General features: G+C 41.1%; 1 protein-coding gene across 1 annotated transcript in view; it reads left to right on the top strand.

The window, feature by feature from the left end:
• The first annotated feature begins 378 nt into the window (after nt 1-378).
• SLC25A24 (solute carrier family 25 member 24) overlaps nt 379-14,318 on the top strand; it is a 43,968-nt gene continuing 30,028 nt past the window's right edge. The window contains exons 1-2 of the mRNA XM_068540418.1: nt 379-785; nt 13,164-13,290. Of these exons, the coding sequence (XP_068396519.1) occupies nt 603-785; nt 13,164-13,290 (310 nt within the window). The 5' untranslated portion in view covers nt 379-602. The remainder of the gene's footprint in view (nt 786-13,163; nt 13,291-14,318) is intronic.

Genomic DNA, 14,318 nt, shown 5'->3' with positions numbered 1-14,318 from the left:
TGTAGCGTCCGCCGAGTTGCACGAAAGAGTGCGAGATCTGTGCGAGACAAAGCCCGAGAAGGCCCAGTGTCCCTGCAGAGAGGACTGTTTCTGGGCAGTTCGCCAGGGCTCCAAGCCCAAAGGGAAGGGAGCTTGAAGTTAAGTAACCTGAGCTTCAAGCTGCTCCCCCAGTCCTCCCGTTCACACCCCCGCCCCCACCTCCGTCCCCCGCTCCACCTTTAATACGCTGATGCAGAATCCCACAACCTCCGGGGACTGGCTCCTCGTGCCGCACCCCTGACAGCTCCACTAGGGACGCCGCAGAGCTCACCCCCCAGGTCCCACAGCCCCTCCCGGGCCGCACCCCGCAGCCCTTTCACTTCCGGCCCGCTCCAGGCAGCGCCTGGCCCGTCCCCCGCGCCTCTCGGGGAGGCGGGCGCCGGCGAGCTCCTCCCCAGGCAGCAGCGGGAGCGGTCACGCCCTGTGAGCCGAGCCGGCCTCGGGTGGGGACTTGGCTCTGCTCAGCTTGCGCGCCGCGGGCCCCTTACAGCCAGGCCTCGCGCCCGATCAGCCCTCGGCCCCCCTGACCTCCCTCGGCTGGGCCGGCCCGCGCCTCCCGGACCATGCTGCGCTGGCTGCGGGGCTTCGTGCTGCCCGCGGCGGCCTGCCAGGACGCGGAGCCCCCGACGCGCTACGAGACCCTCTTCCGCAAGCTTGACCGCAACGGGGACGGCGTGGTGGACATCTGCGAGCTGCAGGAGGGGCTCAAGACCCTGGGCATCCCCCTGGGCCAGGACGCCGAGGAGGTGGGTCGCTGCGGGGCCCGAGGGCCGGGAGGGCTGCGGGGACTCTGGGCGCTGCCAGGACGGAGGGCGGCTGCCCGCGCCTCTGCAGGAAGTAGCTGGGACTGTGGCTTCCAGCCCGCGAGTGGCTTCAGAAGCTCGGGAATGGGGCCAGGTATCCCGGAACGAATGCGCGTCAGGATCTGAAAGGCTACCGGTACTTTTCCAGAAAAATTAGTGCAGTGGACACTCTGGCTCACTCTAAAAATTTAAAATCCTGTGCCCAGTACGTTTGGTCTGAATGCATCCCAGGCCTTTTAAAGCCTATTCAAAAATTTAGCCACTTTTTGTTTTTTGTTTTTTTTTTTAGCTCTCACACTTCAGTTGGCCCCAAGTTCTGTAAAAAGTCTCACATTTTGTATCTCTTCGAAGCTGCTTTCTTACACCAGCTAGTTTGTCTACTGTTTCAAAACTGTTTGAAAACCAGTGGTATGTTTCCCCCACTTCCCGTTGAGGAGAGGCGACGTTCCATTGTTTAAGACATTCTTAATGCCCTAAGTACATACGTTGACCTGAAGGGTTGGCCCGTCGTATGAGCAATTTCAGCTTCTCTGAGTCATTTTAATTGTGTCCCTGAAGTGCAGCCCTTATCAGCAGAGATACTTGGAACCTCTCCAACCCCACTGAAACGTAGGAGGACACTTTGGCATTCCCTATCCCAAGAGAGAAAGTGATTAAGCTATAAGAGCCATAAACTGTTTTATAGTAGTTATATTTTAAGCTACTCTTTCAATGTCTTTAGTAGTTACAGGCCTCTTCAGGTTACTATTTCTTCCTGAGTCAGATTTAGTAAGTTACAACTTTTAGGAAACTGCCCATTCTGTCCAAGGCTCATAATATTTATATTCACTTGTGATTTAAAAAAAGTTCTGACTGTATCTGTAGTTATGTTCTCTGTTTTATTCCTGATATCTCCCCCCCACCCCCGCTTCCCCTTCAATCTTGCCAAATCTTTTTTTCTTGCCAATCTTTTTTTTTTCCCCTTCAACCTTTGTCTCTTTTATTCATACACTGAAAGAACCAACTTTTGGTACTTTTTGCAGATTGTCTCCGTTTTAAAAATTTTCTTCCATTAACTTTTGTTTATTTCCTTCTACTTTCTTTGGGTTTGCTCATTTGTCCCTTTTCTAATTTCTTGAGTTATTAATAAATGCTTGATTTATTAATTTTGAGCTACAATATCACTTTAATCACTTCTTTAGTTTCATCCCGTAAGTTTGTACTTTTGTTGTAATTTAGTTCTAAGTATTTTCTAATTTCCAATATGATTTCATCTTTGACCCATGAATTATTTAAATGTGTGCTTTAAATTTCCAACTATATGCTTTTTTGGTTGGTTCTTTGAAAATATGAATAAAATAGACAAATCTCCGGCAAGACTGATTAATAAAAAGAGAGAGGAACTCAGGAATAAAAAATGTCTTCAATTTTCCAAAATTTATATAAGAACAAATTATAAAATAAGTTGTATAAAACTGTGTGTATGCAAACATATAGAACAGGATGGCGTATATTTGTCACACACATAATATATGTATTCTATACATACACATAAAATATATTTTATACCTACATACATATACATAGTATCACTCTGTGCTCATGCCAGATATTATTCCCAGCACTCTTTTTTGATGGGTATATTCTTCAATTAAAGGTTAATAATGATTACTTCTGGATGGTAGGCGTTAAATTACCTTGTTACTTTTTTCTTCACAATTTTTGTATTATTTCAATTTTTTAAAATGATCATACATTATTATTTTTATGATTAGGAAAAAATAGAGTTTTTTTTTTTTTTTAATAAATATCACCTCCTCTGGGATGAGCTTTTCTGGACCACCCTCTATAGAAGAGTTGGTCTCACCCTGCTATTTGTAGATCTTTGTCTCCTATATCGCTACTGCTATAATTTTCAAAAGGTACTATTTTTATTTATTGGCTGTGCCTTCCACTAAGACCAGACATCTTGAAGATGAGGGTCATGTCTCAGTGATCTAAGCACAGTGGTACAAAAAGATTTAAGGCTGTGATTTGAAATACCCTAAACAAGACAGTGGGTCATTTGAAATAATTAAAAGAAAAAAAATTTTAACTGTAAAACAGTTGTTAGTGCTTTTATTTCCAGCATATGTAGGACAAGAAAACCAAAAACTCTCCTGTTGCTAGATACCTAGAAATGTTGGATAAAATAAGATAAATATATAAAAGACTTTTTTTAGAGCAGTTTTTTGTTTACAACAAAGTTGAGAGGAAGGTACAGAGATTTCCCATACAGCCTCTGCCTCTAAACATCACATACATAGCCTCCCCCATTGTCAACATCAGTCATCAGAATGGTACATTTTTTACCAAAGGTGAACCTACATTGACACCTCATTATCTCTTTAAGTCCATAGTTTACCTTAGGGTTCAGTCTTGGTGTTGTATGTTCTATGGGTTTGGACAAATGTATAATGACATGTATCCATTATTATAATAGCATATAGAGTATTATTACTGCCCTAAAAGTCCTCTGTGCTCTGCCTATTCATTCCCACACCCGCAACCACTGATCTTTTTATTGATTCTATAGTTTTTCCAGATAAACATCTTTTTACATACATAGATGAGCTTGTAAGAAAATAAGACAAATCTGGTCAAACCACCTGGGTTTAAATCTTGGTTCTGCTACTTACTAGTTAACTTTGGGCCATTAAAAATACCTTTTTAGCTTCAGTTTCCTCATCTGTGACAGAGGTAACATGAGTACTTATCTCGTAGGGTTATTGTGAAGAATAGATGAATTAAAATACGTAAAGTATTTAGAGTAATTCATGATACCTAATAAGCAATCAATTAGCCTTTAAATTATCTAAAACTGTTACTACCATCACTTTTGAAAGAGGGGTGTCAAAATTTCCTCTATGATTGTACATTTGCCAACTTTCCTTTATAATTCTGTTGATTTTCCCTTTTATTTTAAAAACAGACTATATAATGGACTATACTGCTGGTGTATTCAAATTTAGCATTGTTTTAGCTTCCTGGTGAATTGCTCCTTTCATCATTACGCTTTCTTGCCTACCCTTATAGCATGGTTCCCGCCATATTTTACAAATGCCTGAGTCATTGCACTAGCCAGGGTGTTCCCCTCAAACGGCTTGTTTTCCCAGGTCACCGCTGGGAAATCTTCAGCATTTGGGCTCCCACCTTGTACAAGGCATCATCCTTGCCCCATGTTCCACTCAGGGCTCTTTGCCTGCTGGGCAGTGAATGAGCCAGTTCCCAAACCCCATGTTCTCACCTCTTGTCTTGGGCTACTGCTGGTGCGAACTGCGTCATTTCTGGTTCTCCTAGGAGCAGAAACCAAGATGGGATTGGGTGTGCAAAAGAAGGGTAAGGGAGAGGAAACAGGAGTGGGTCGAAGGGGGTGTCTTCAGACCACGATACAAGTTTAACCCCTGTTAGAAGAGCGCAAGAAAAAAGAAGGTTTAGGAAGAACTTCAGACCAAAGCATAGTTCTTAGAAAGTCTCAACTAGGCTAACGGGGAGTCACTGAGGAAAGGTAATCTGTTAGGAGAGTCCTGCAGTGGCTGCCCCGTGCTGTACTAGTCATTGGTCGGAGCAGCCCAGGGCAAGCGTGGCCTTGGAGTGAGTGCTGCAGTGGGTCCAGAGGTCCAAAGGTGTGGCAGGTTGGCTGTCAGTCACCTCTGCTCCTGCAGCAGGTTCGCCTGTGGAGCGACCTGACCTGGCCTCCACAGGCCACTCCATGGCTCCCACAGATGTGCTTCTCAGCATAGCTTTGGGGAGTGCTCCCTTATTGTTCTCAGCCTCTCTTCCTCAGGGAGGACAGTGGGACAAACTACAGTCCCCATTGCTTCACTTGGTCACAACTGGCACTCATGATTTCCCTTCTTGACTGTCTATTTTCAATTCCACTCACATTGAGCTAGAATCTCTGCAGGTCTTTGTGACTTACCTGGTGGTGTGACCCAAGCTTTCCTTTCTGCAGTGTCTGAGCTTCTCAGGCCAATGTTGCTGCATGTGCCCATTCACAGTTATAACTGGGCATCCCTGGAGTCCACATGGATCATCTGGGTTCCATAAGTATTCCTCTCTGTCTCTGTGGTGTGGAAGCAGCCCTGCTTCCTGCTGATCAGGGCCAATTTACACCTACTAAGAGGATGACTTCTTTTCTTGCCTGTTGGTCCCTGGACACAAGGAGTTACAAATGTCCAGGTGAAAGTTACAGCTTGTAGTTCAATGGGACCCTCATTGTGTTCCCTGACAAGAGTATATCTATCCTGCTTGGGGACCAGAAGCTAACCCTGCAGAGCCCAGAGTTGTGGGGGCGGGAAGCAAAAAGTCCCCAGTGGGTCATTGGGAGTGATAGTAAGTGGGACCGCTCCTGCTTCCACCTCTTAGTTCCTGGACTCATGTATTCTTCCTTTGGGGGGCACAGAGCCACATGGTAGGTCTCTGATTTAGTGTACATAACGGCATCCCGAAGGGTGGTAACCCATTTTTGCCAAATACTGTCTCCTAGGTGGTGCTTCGGCTGTGCTTTCAGTAGGACATTCCAGCATTCTGTGAGGTTGGCTGCTTCCAGATGGTGTGGGGTGTGAAATGGCCAGTGGATCCAGTGGTCTTGGGCCCATGTCCACACCTCTTACACTATGAAGGGATCCCCTGGTCAGATGCTGTGTTCTGCAGGGATTTCATGCCTGTGGCTCAGGCATTCCACAAGCCCCCAGATAGTGGTGCTATCTGAACCGTTGTGGGCAGGAAAGGGAAACCCCTACCTTCCTCTGAGGAAGACCCAGTGCCCCTTACACCACAGGAGGCACCCAATATAACTGACTTTCCACCGAGTGACCAGTTGGCCTTCTTGAGGATCAGTGTCATGTCAGGGCCAGGCAAGGGCCAGATCATGAAAGGCATTGAGGACCTGCCAGGTGGTTTGGACTTTTATCATTTAAGTGATGGGAGCACTTGAGAGGTTTTAAGCAAGAGGGGACACAGGCAAACTTATGACTTAGGAAGATCACTCTGGTGGCTGTGCAAAAACAGGAGGAAGAGAGGGTGTGGAGGCAAGCCTGGGTAACAGTAGCCGATCAAATACTTGGAATTAGGGTTACATGGTCAGTCTTTATGGGGGAGAATTTCAGAGGCATAGGTCAAGGGTTTGTATAATGTCAAGGATTGGGGAGATTACCCACTTGAGTATCTAGAAATGAGAACTATGAGGTGATTCTTCAAGGGAAGGTTTCAGGATAATTTGCATCTAAAACAAATACTCAACCTAAAGTGAAATCTCTATAAATTTCTGTCTGACTTGATCTCATCTCCATGTTGCCAGGCTTTTGTAACGAATTTGGCATGTAGAAGAGAGCAAATTTCTGTTTAAGTTCCTTTAGGCCTTAAATGGAAAGAATGTGGAACATAATAAGGAATACAATAACTAATTGTTACTAAGTGTTCCAAAAGTATACAGGGAAGGGAAAAGACATCAAGGCAAGTCCTTAGACAAAATTAAGAACTAGCTAGAGGCGAACTCACTATGGTTTCTTCTGATATGAATGACCCTGCTTTTCCATGTGTTTCCAAATCTCCTCATTATGAAATCAGTGTTTTAGAAGAGATAAAATTCACATTAAGTTCTCCTACGACTCAGGAATTGAGAGCAGAAGGCAGTATAAGGAACAAGGAGGTACAGTAGTTATTACTAATTTTCCCATAAGAATCTAGTAATCCTGTCTGCTTTTTGGAGTATTTTCCATCGTTTCCTCCCTCCTCCCTCTTTGCCTCTCCCTCCTCCTCCTCCTCCTCATTGTTTTTCATCAAAGTCCACATTAGAACATTTTAAAAGGCAATCCCAATGTTTGGATGTCATTTGAGGTACTCTGAGGAAAAAAATTTCAGAACATCAAAGAGCAGAAGAAATAATCTGAATTTTAATTTACTGAAATGGAAATCAGAAAAATAAACTGATGATGAAGAGTCAGCAGTTTTAGCTGGAAGTATGCTTATTTTGGTTCAGTTTAGGCTTGGAAGACTTCAGAATAGTGTAGGACCAAAAAAAAAAAAATCTGGATTTAGAATTAAGGCAATAAAATGATGAGATGATCAAGTCTATGTTTTGCTCTCTTCTATCAGTTCTATAAAATGCTGTTAGTCTGTTTTCTTTATTCAGAAGTCTGGCTGTGACTTCTGTCTCTTCTACTTGGTCTTTAGACTCTTGCGCCTGCCTGGATGTCTGTCTTCTATGACTCTTTGTGACTACTTGCATTCTCTGCAATGCCCAGGGAAGGATCATTCCCTGTGGACTGTAAAATTCTCTTTTGTTGGAGAATTCCTTGTTGATTGGGCCACAGCACATCTTGTGAAACAACATTAGATGTTTGCCACTGCTCAGCAGCTCTGGGGAGAAACGTTTATTGCGAAGCTTGCAGTAGTACTTATGACTAAGCACGGCATAATCTCTTTCTGGCAAACCCATGGGTAGTTCAAGGACATGGGATGGTCCTCTTTGTGTTTTCGGTACTTGACATGATGAGTAAACAGAACAAAAACTGACAGATAATGGCTTGATTAGATTACCTTTATGAATTAAATTTTATTTTGGGGGAGCAGTTTTTTTTTAAATTTTTTTTTTAAAGTGAGACATGGTTGTATCAACGCATTTTTTTTTCACTTTTATTTATTTATTTATTTATGGCTGTGTTGGGTCCTCGTTTCTGCGCGAGGGCTTCCTCTAGTTGCGGCAAGTGGGGGCCACTCTTCATCGCGGTGCGCGGGCCTCTCATTATCGTGGCCTCTCCCGCTGCGGAGCACAGGCTCCAGACGCGCAGGCTCAGTAGTTGTGGCTCACGGGCCCATTTGCTCCGCGGCATGTGGGATCTTCCCAGACCAGGGCTCGAACCCGTGTCCCCTGCACCGGCAGGCAGACTCTCAACCACTGCACCACCAGGGAAGCCCATGGGGGAGCAGTTTTATGTTCACAGCAAAATTAAGAGGAAGGTCTAGAGATTTCCCATATCTCACCTGCCCCCATGCATGCATAGCCTCCCCCATGATCAACATCTGACACCGAGTGGTAACATTTGTTACAGTTGATGAACCTACATTGACATATCACCCCAAGTCCATAGTTGACCTTAGGTGTTGTATATTTTATCGGTTTGGACAAATGTATAATGATGTGTATCCATCTTTACAGAATCATACAGGGTATTTTTCACTGCACTAAAAATCCTCTCTGCTCTGTCTATTCATCCTTCCACCCATTTCTCCAACCGTCTGGCAACCACTGATCTTTTTACTGTCTCTATAGTTTTGCCTTTTCCAGAATATGATATTGCTAGAATCATACAGTATGTAACCTTTTCAGATTGGCTTCTTTCACTTAGTAATATGAACTTAAGATTTCTCCATGTCTTTTCATGGCTTGATAGCTCTTTTCTTTCTAACACTGAATAATGGTCCATTGTCTGGATGTACCACAGTTTACTTACTCGTTCACCTACATCTTGGTTGCTTCCAATTTTGGCAATTATGAATAAAGCTGCTACAAACATTTGTGTTTAGATTTTCATGTGGACATACATTTCAACTTCTTTGGGTAGATACCAAGGAGCATGATTGCTGGATTATATGGTAAAAGTGTGTTTAGTTTTGTAAGAAATTGCCAAACTGTCTTCCCAGGTGTACCATTTTGCATTCCCACCAGCATGAGAGTTCTTGTTACTCCATATGAATTTTAACATTCAAGTTTTTAAAGAGTACTCCATATTTTTAAAAGTAACTTATGTAAAAAGTGGAATTTTGACTGTGAAACTACACTTCCACATTTCCAGTGGAGCCAGATGAGGGACCACAGGTATGTGTATAGGGAAGCCAGAGCTCTCAGTGGTTACGGAAAGTGGCGATTAAGAAGACGCCATAAACATTGTTTATGAGTATCTCCTGGACCCCAGTTGACTTAACTTCTGCCCATTTTGAGATTATCCTCCCAAGTGTGCTGCCAAAATCTGTACAGATGGAGATGGGACTCCGTCTGTTCAGCAGCCTTGCTCTGGAGCCACTGAAGATACTGAGTGAAGATAAGGAACTGGGGAAGAGGATCACAGAAGGAAAGGCCCACATAGTCAGATTTTCATTCTGGTCCCAAGCTTCATTACAGTAATTCCCAAGTGCCTTAACCTTAGAAGAAGAAGTCTTAGGTGTGAACAGACAACTTAAAAAAAAAAAAAATGTTGGACCAACACCACCAGTCATTATGGCCTCAAAGTCCATGTCTCAGAACTCCCCTACCCACTTTTCTCTAAAAAGAAGTTCTACCTTTAGAGACAGACCTGTGCGGAGGCCTCTCAGGAAGCTTCTGGAGAAAAGGCTCTTCCTGGAGTGAGGTGGGAAACAGGGAGTCTGATTGGCTGATCTGGGAGTGGGGCCGGAACTCCATGGCCTCACACTCCAGGCCTGACCTCCAGCACCAACCCCTCCGAGGCTCCCAGCGCATCTCGTTCCTCTGCTCTGGAGCTGTTGCGATGAACCGTCCCCTTTCCGTTCTGTACCTGGCCCAGGGGCTTTGGCTTTGGTAGCAGAGAGGCGGCTGCTACCTTAGGTCTTTTCCAACTCGGCCTGTGGTGGGCAGAGATCACCATCCTCCCTCTCACGTCCACCTCGGGGAGACTAACGGGGGTCACAGCGTGGACCACCCGAAGCACTTCCGTTGCCAGAGACATCCCAGATGGATGCCTTCTATGAAGAACTGTTTTCGTATCTAGACCATAATGAAGATGGGACCCTGGACATCCTTGAACTTCAGGAAGGCCTGCAGGACATAGGGGTCATTCAGGATAAAGGGAAGGTGGGCTTCAGTGGGACTGTGGTTGGAGAGACGTTGGGTCTGAGAATTCTGGAGGGGCCTTGGGCAGAGAAGGGTAAAGCCAAATTTACACGTTCCCAAGCTTGATGCTGGGCCCCACTATAGTTTTCAGGTCTATTACCAACGTTACTGTATGAAGAATAACAACGTTATTAATACTCCTCTCAAGCATTTTTCTCAATTTTCTCCCTGGCTCTAATAACACTTCTAAATTCAAATTGCTCTCAAGATGTTGGCTGCAACCTTGTTTTTGGAGTCACCTTGTTCAATGTACTCACCTGTTATTAGTAGCCTAGATGTGCATTTAGGCCAAAGATGCTCTCTTCCCACTTTGGGGAACTGGCATAATCACTGTGTGTTTTGGGAGTTGTGTGGTAGTTGGAAATTCTCTAATAGTGTATTTTGGTTTCTGTTCTTGGAAGGAGGGCAATCAGTCTGAGTGGCTTGTACTCTTGGCGTTTCTCCCATGCTGCTGTTTCCTCATAAGGTGCCTTTATCGTCAGACTTTTGAAGAATGAGCTTGGGCATTGTTTCCTTTGCACATCTTTTCCCCAGCAACCTAGATGAGAGGATACTTCTCAGTATGCAGTGCCTAATGCATATTTCTACCAGTGTATTTCCAAGTTATTTTCTGTTCAGAAGTTATTATTGAGTATAATTATTACTTTCCAATTATCTTTGCTCTTTGGATGTTTAACCCAATAGATGGAGATCCATGAGAGTTAAAGACTGGCAAATTCATTGAAGATAATTGGCACTTCATGCTCAAAAAACTGTCAGATGAGTTCTGTCATGTTAAGATTTGGTAAAACTCTTCCTATTAGCCATGTGAACTTTGGGAGTCTATTTTGATCATTCACTTAGTCATTGATCAGTTGTATTTTGAGCACATTCTACATGCCAAGCACTGTGTCCTGGTTTCCTCATTTGTAGCATCAGAGGCCTGGACTGGATGTTGTCCATGGACCAGAACAGTCCAAAATATTATCTCTGTAAAGTTTACTTGGATTTTTAAATTGTGTTTTTCCTTTTAAACCCAAATGTCCTTCATGCTTTTTTAAAGCTACTCTTGTACTTAGATTTTCACATGTGACTTGTATTGATATTTGTTTATTTGATACAAACTAACCTTTCATAAGAAATTCAGGATTATGCCATAAACAAGTTTAACCCTTTAAAACACATTTCTTCTTTATCAAAACAAATTTTTTTGCATATTTGTCTTTTGTTTTTGGTAAGAGGTGGTGTGAGCCATATAAAGGCTTTTTATGACTGATGATGTCTCACATATCAAAACTCTGGCAGTCTCTGCACCAGCCACATAGAACCTTATATTTCAGGGAAACTGATGTGGCTTTTCCTCAGGTGCTGGTGACATCTCTAGGAAGTTTTGATGTGAGTTTTCTCCCCCATGTCTCCAGCTTCCCTAGTAGAAGTTTATTTATATAGAATGAGAATTCAATTGATTCTTTAAATATAGAAATGGTACTTACATACTGCTAAGAAAGAAAAGATACAACTTTTTATTCTGATAACAGATTTTTTGAATGATACTTGATTTGGTTTTTTTTTTGCTGTGAAAGGTGAGAGACTGAATACGCAAATAGACAGTGGTTAGACCATATTTAAAGTTGAACTTTGAATTTCATAATGTGTGCAAATTTCAAATCACTATGTAGTACACCTGAAACTAACTTAATACTGTACGTCAACTATATTTCAATTAAAAAAAATTTGAACTTTGACCTAGGACCTACCCAGAAAACTACCCCTTGTCTGTAATAAACGATCCAGGAAGCCAACCCGCTATAAGTCAGACTTACTGGAAGCCAGAATGCTATCTCTAGTGACAGTCCAGGAAGCTAAACAATAACTTGTGTAACAGTCAGCCCCAAATGGCCAGAAATTAATTGATAACTGACATTTTCCCCAATTTTTGTCCCTGCTTCCAACTTAGGACCAACCAGAGAAAGCCAAATATGCCCCCCTAACCAATTACACAGGATGCCCCACGTTTGCTTTAGCCCACCTACAGTTTTCCCAGGCCAACAGTCTCCAATCAGGGCACACCCCAAAACTCCTTTTTTTCTACTATAAAGCTTTCTCACTCTTCTTCCTGCCTTTGAGCCAAAATACAAGTGACAGTGGTTGACTTCCTTGCTATAGTAATCTCAGAATAAACAGCCTTTCCTTTTCTCCTTTGACTGGTCTTTATTTCCACAGAGGAATAGGCAAGAAAACTCAAAAGTCAGAGTCATTAGACAGTTGTAACTCTGGGAATCTTTATTTACCGTAACAAAGGCTAATGAAACATGGGTAAAAAAATCAGGCTGTTCAAAGATAGCGTTAGAGATGTCCTTTAACTTGTAATTTCTAAAATGATAGTTGTTCACTGTTATTTTCATTGACCAAAATATAAACTTCTTAGATGAAACTTCAGTACATAAATGGGGCCCCAGAATGCTGTGACATTTTCTCTTGGATTATGCAAATCTCAGTATATGTGTTGAGTAATCAGAAAATAATTTCCAGATGAAAATCATCCTCAATCTAATTTGTGAAAGTAATTAAATAGGAATAATTATTTTTCAGTGACACTACAAATGTATTTGCTTTTAAAACTGTAAATAATAATTGATGGCATTTAGGTTGCAGATAAGAGAATCCTAGTCATCCTTGTTTAAACAAAAAAGGATAGAATTCTTTGTAGATACCCTTTATTAGTTTGAGGAAGCACCATTCCTAGTTTGCTCAGAGTTTTTAGTCACAAATGATATTGAATCCATCAAATGTTTTTCCGCATTTATTAAGGTAACCACATGACTTTTCTTTTTTATTCTGTTACTGTGGTAAATTACAAGATTAAAAAAAATATGTTAACCTAACCTGGGATTACTGGAATACATTTATTTTGTGTATGTATGTGTGTCCATATGTAGTGTTATGTATATACGTATTATGTACATATGTATATGTAATATATAGTATTATACATGTACATATGTGTATGTATAATACATATAGTATTATATGTGTATATATATATAGTATCCATTTATATATTGTTGTATTCATATAATTATATATATAGTATTATCAATTTTATATATTGTATCCATATATATTATGTATATATATATTATGTGTGTGTGTATATCAATACATATATTTGTGTGAAATAATATATTATTTCTTTCTCAAAGGAATGATTTTTCTTAATAGAGATAGACAGTTTGATATGACAGCTTTTTATAAGAATCATCTTTAGGAAAAGATTATTTAATTTTGGAAATTAAAGGGAAAAAATACTATTTTAAACATTTAAATTTAGGTCAAGATTTGTCTTCTATCTTAGGATTTATAAAATACAAGTCTTAATAGGAAAACAGCCAATCTGCTTGACGTGTTTGTACAAAAAAATCTAATATTTTTAACCCATATAAAAATATCTCTAATTTTTTCCTTTTTTGTAGAAAATTTTTACTACTGGTGATGTCAACAAAGATGGAAAGCTGGATTTTGAAGAATTTATGAAGTACCTTAAAGACCATGAGAAACAAATGAAATTGGCATTTAAGAGTTTGGACAAAAATAATGATGGTGCGTCTTTCTTTTCTATTTATCACCAGCACATCTCATGCTTCCAAAAGTCTAAAACAATGTATATTTAGTCAGTCTACTTTTAGATGATAATTATTACTTGTGTTAATGCTTGTTTTTCATAGTAATGTGATTTTTATATAGAATGTTTTTAGTGAAGAAAAGTTATATGTAGCTTTGCCCAATGAATCATAAACTGTGAGTAGGGCCTTTGTAATATATTAATTATGGAACCTTATACTGATTTGACATAAAACTATGGGTTAAAAATAATAGTTATGTTTTTTTGCTCTCTGGGCAAGAGACTTATTTTTATTCTTACTAAGCATAAGTATTATATATTCTAAAATTTAAACAACTTTCAGAGTATCTTATATTTGATAGTCTTTTTGAAAGAATTACATGTGGTCAAAGAAGATGCTCTGATTCTGAAAGTTAGAAAAGAAAACAGCAGATAGACGTTTAAATATATACCTTCTGATTGGGATTATAGTTTTTCTATTTAGATTAATAGCTTGGAGTCCCAGTCATGTGGAGCAAGAAGTAAGGGCCACCGTAGGAGAAAGGGAAGAGCTATCAAACCCTTATCACCAGAGGCAACCTTTGGTAGGAAGAGGGCATTTATTTTAAAAATGTATAATGCAGCCTCAGACCCTTCCCCACACATGAGTGGTCAAGGCCATTTCATTCAAGATTTGTTATTCAAGAAACAAGTTAAACAAATAAATTGAGAGACAATATGGTTCATACCAGGGATAGGCAAACTTCTTTGTTTTGTAAAAGTCCAGATAGTATTTTAGCTTAGTGGGCCGTATGATCTCAGTTGCAGGTACTCATCTCTGCTGTCACAGTGCAGAAACAGTCATAGATAATATGTAAATGAGTAGGCATGGCTGTGTTCCAATAAAACTTTATTTACAAAAGCAGGCAACTGGCCTTATTTGGCCAGAGGGTTATAGTTTGCTGATCCCTGATTTTTACTGAACATTAACTTCAGTTAGACTCAAGGCAAGTTCCTTCAAACAAAG

Source organism: Eschrichtius robustus, chromosome 3 (assembly GCF_028021215.1).
Source record: "Eschrichtius robustus isolate mEscRob2 chromosome 3, mEscRob2.pri, whole genome shotgun sequence".
In the NCBI taxonomy this organism is placed as follows: Eukaryota; Metazoa; Chordata; class Mammalia; order Artiodactyla; family Eschrichtiidae; genus Eschrichtius; species Eschrichtius robustus.
This window is presented reverse-complemented; position numbering and strand designations above follow the sequence as displayed.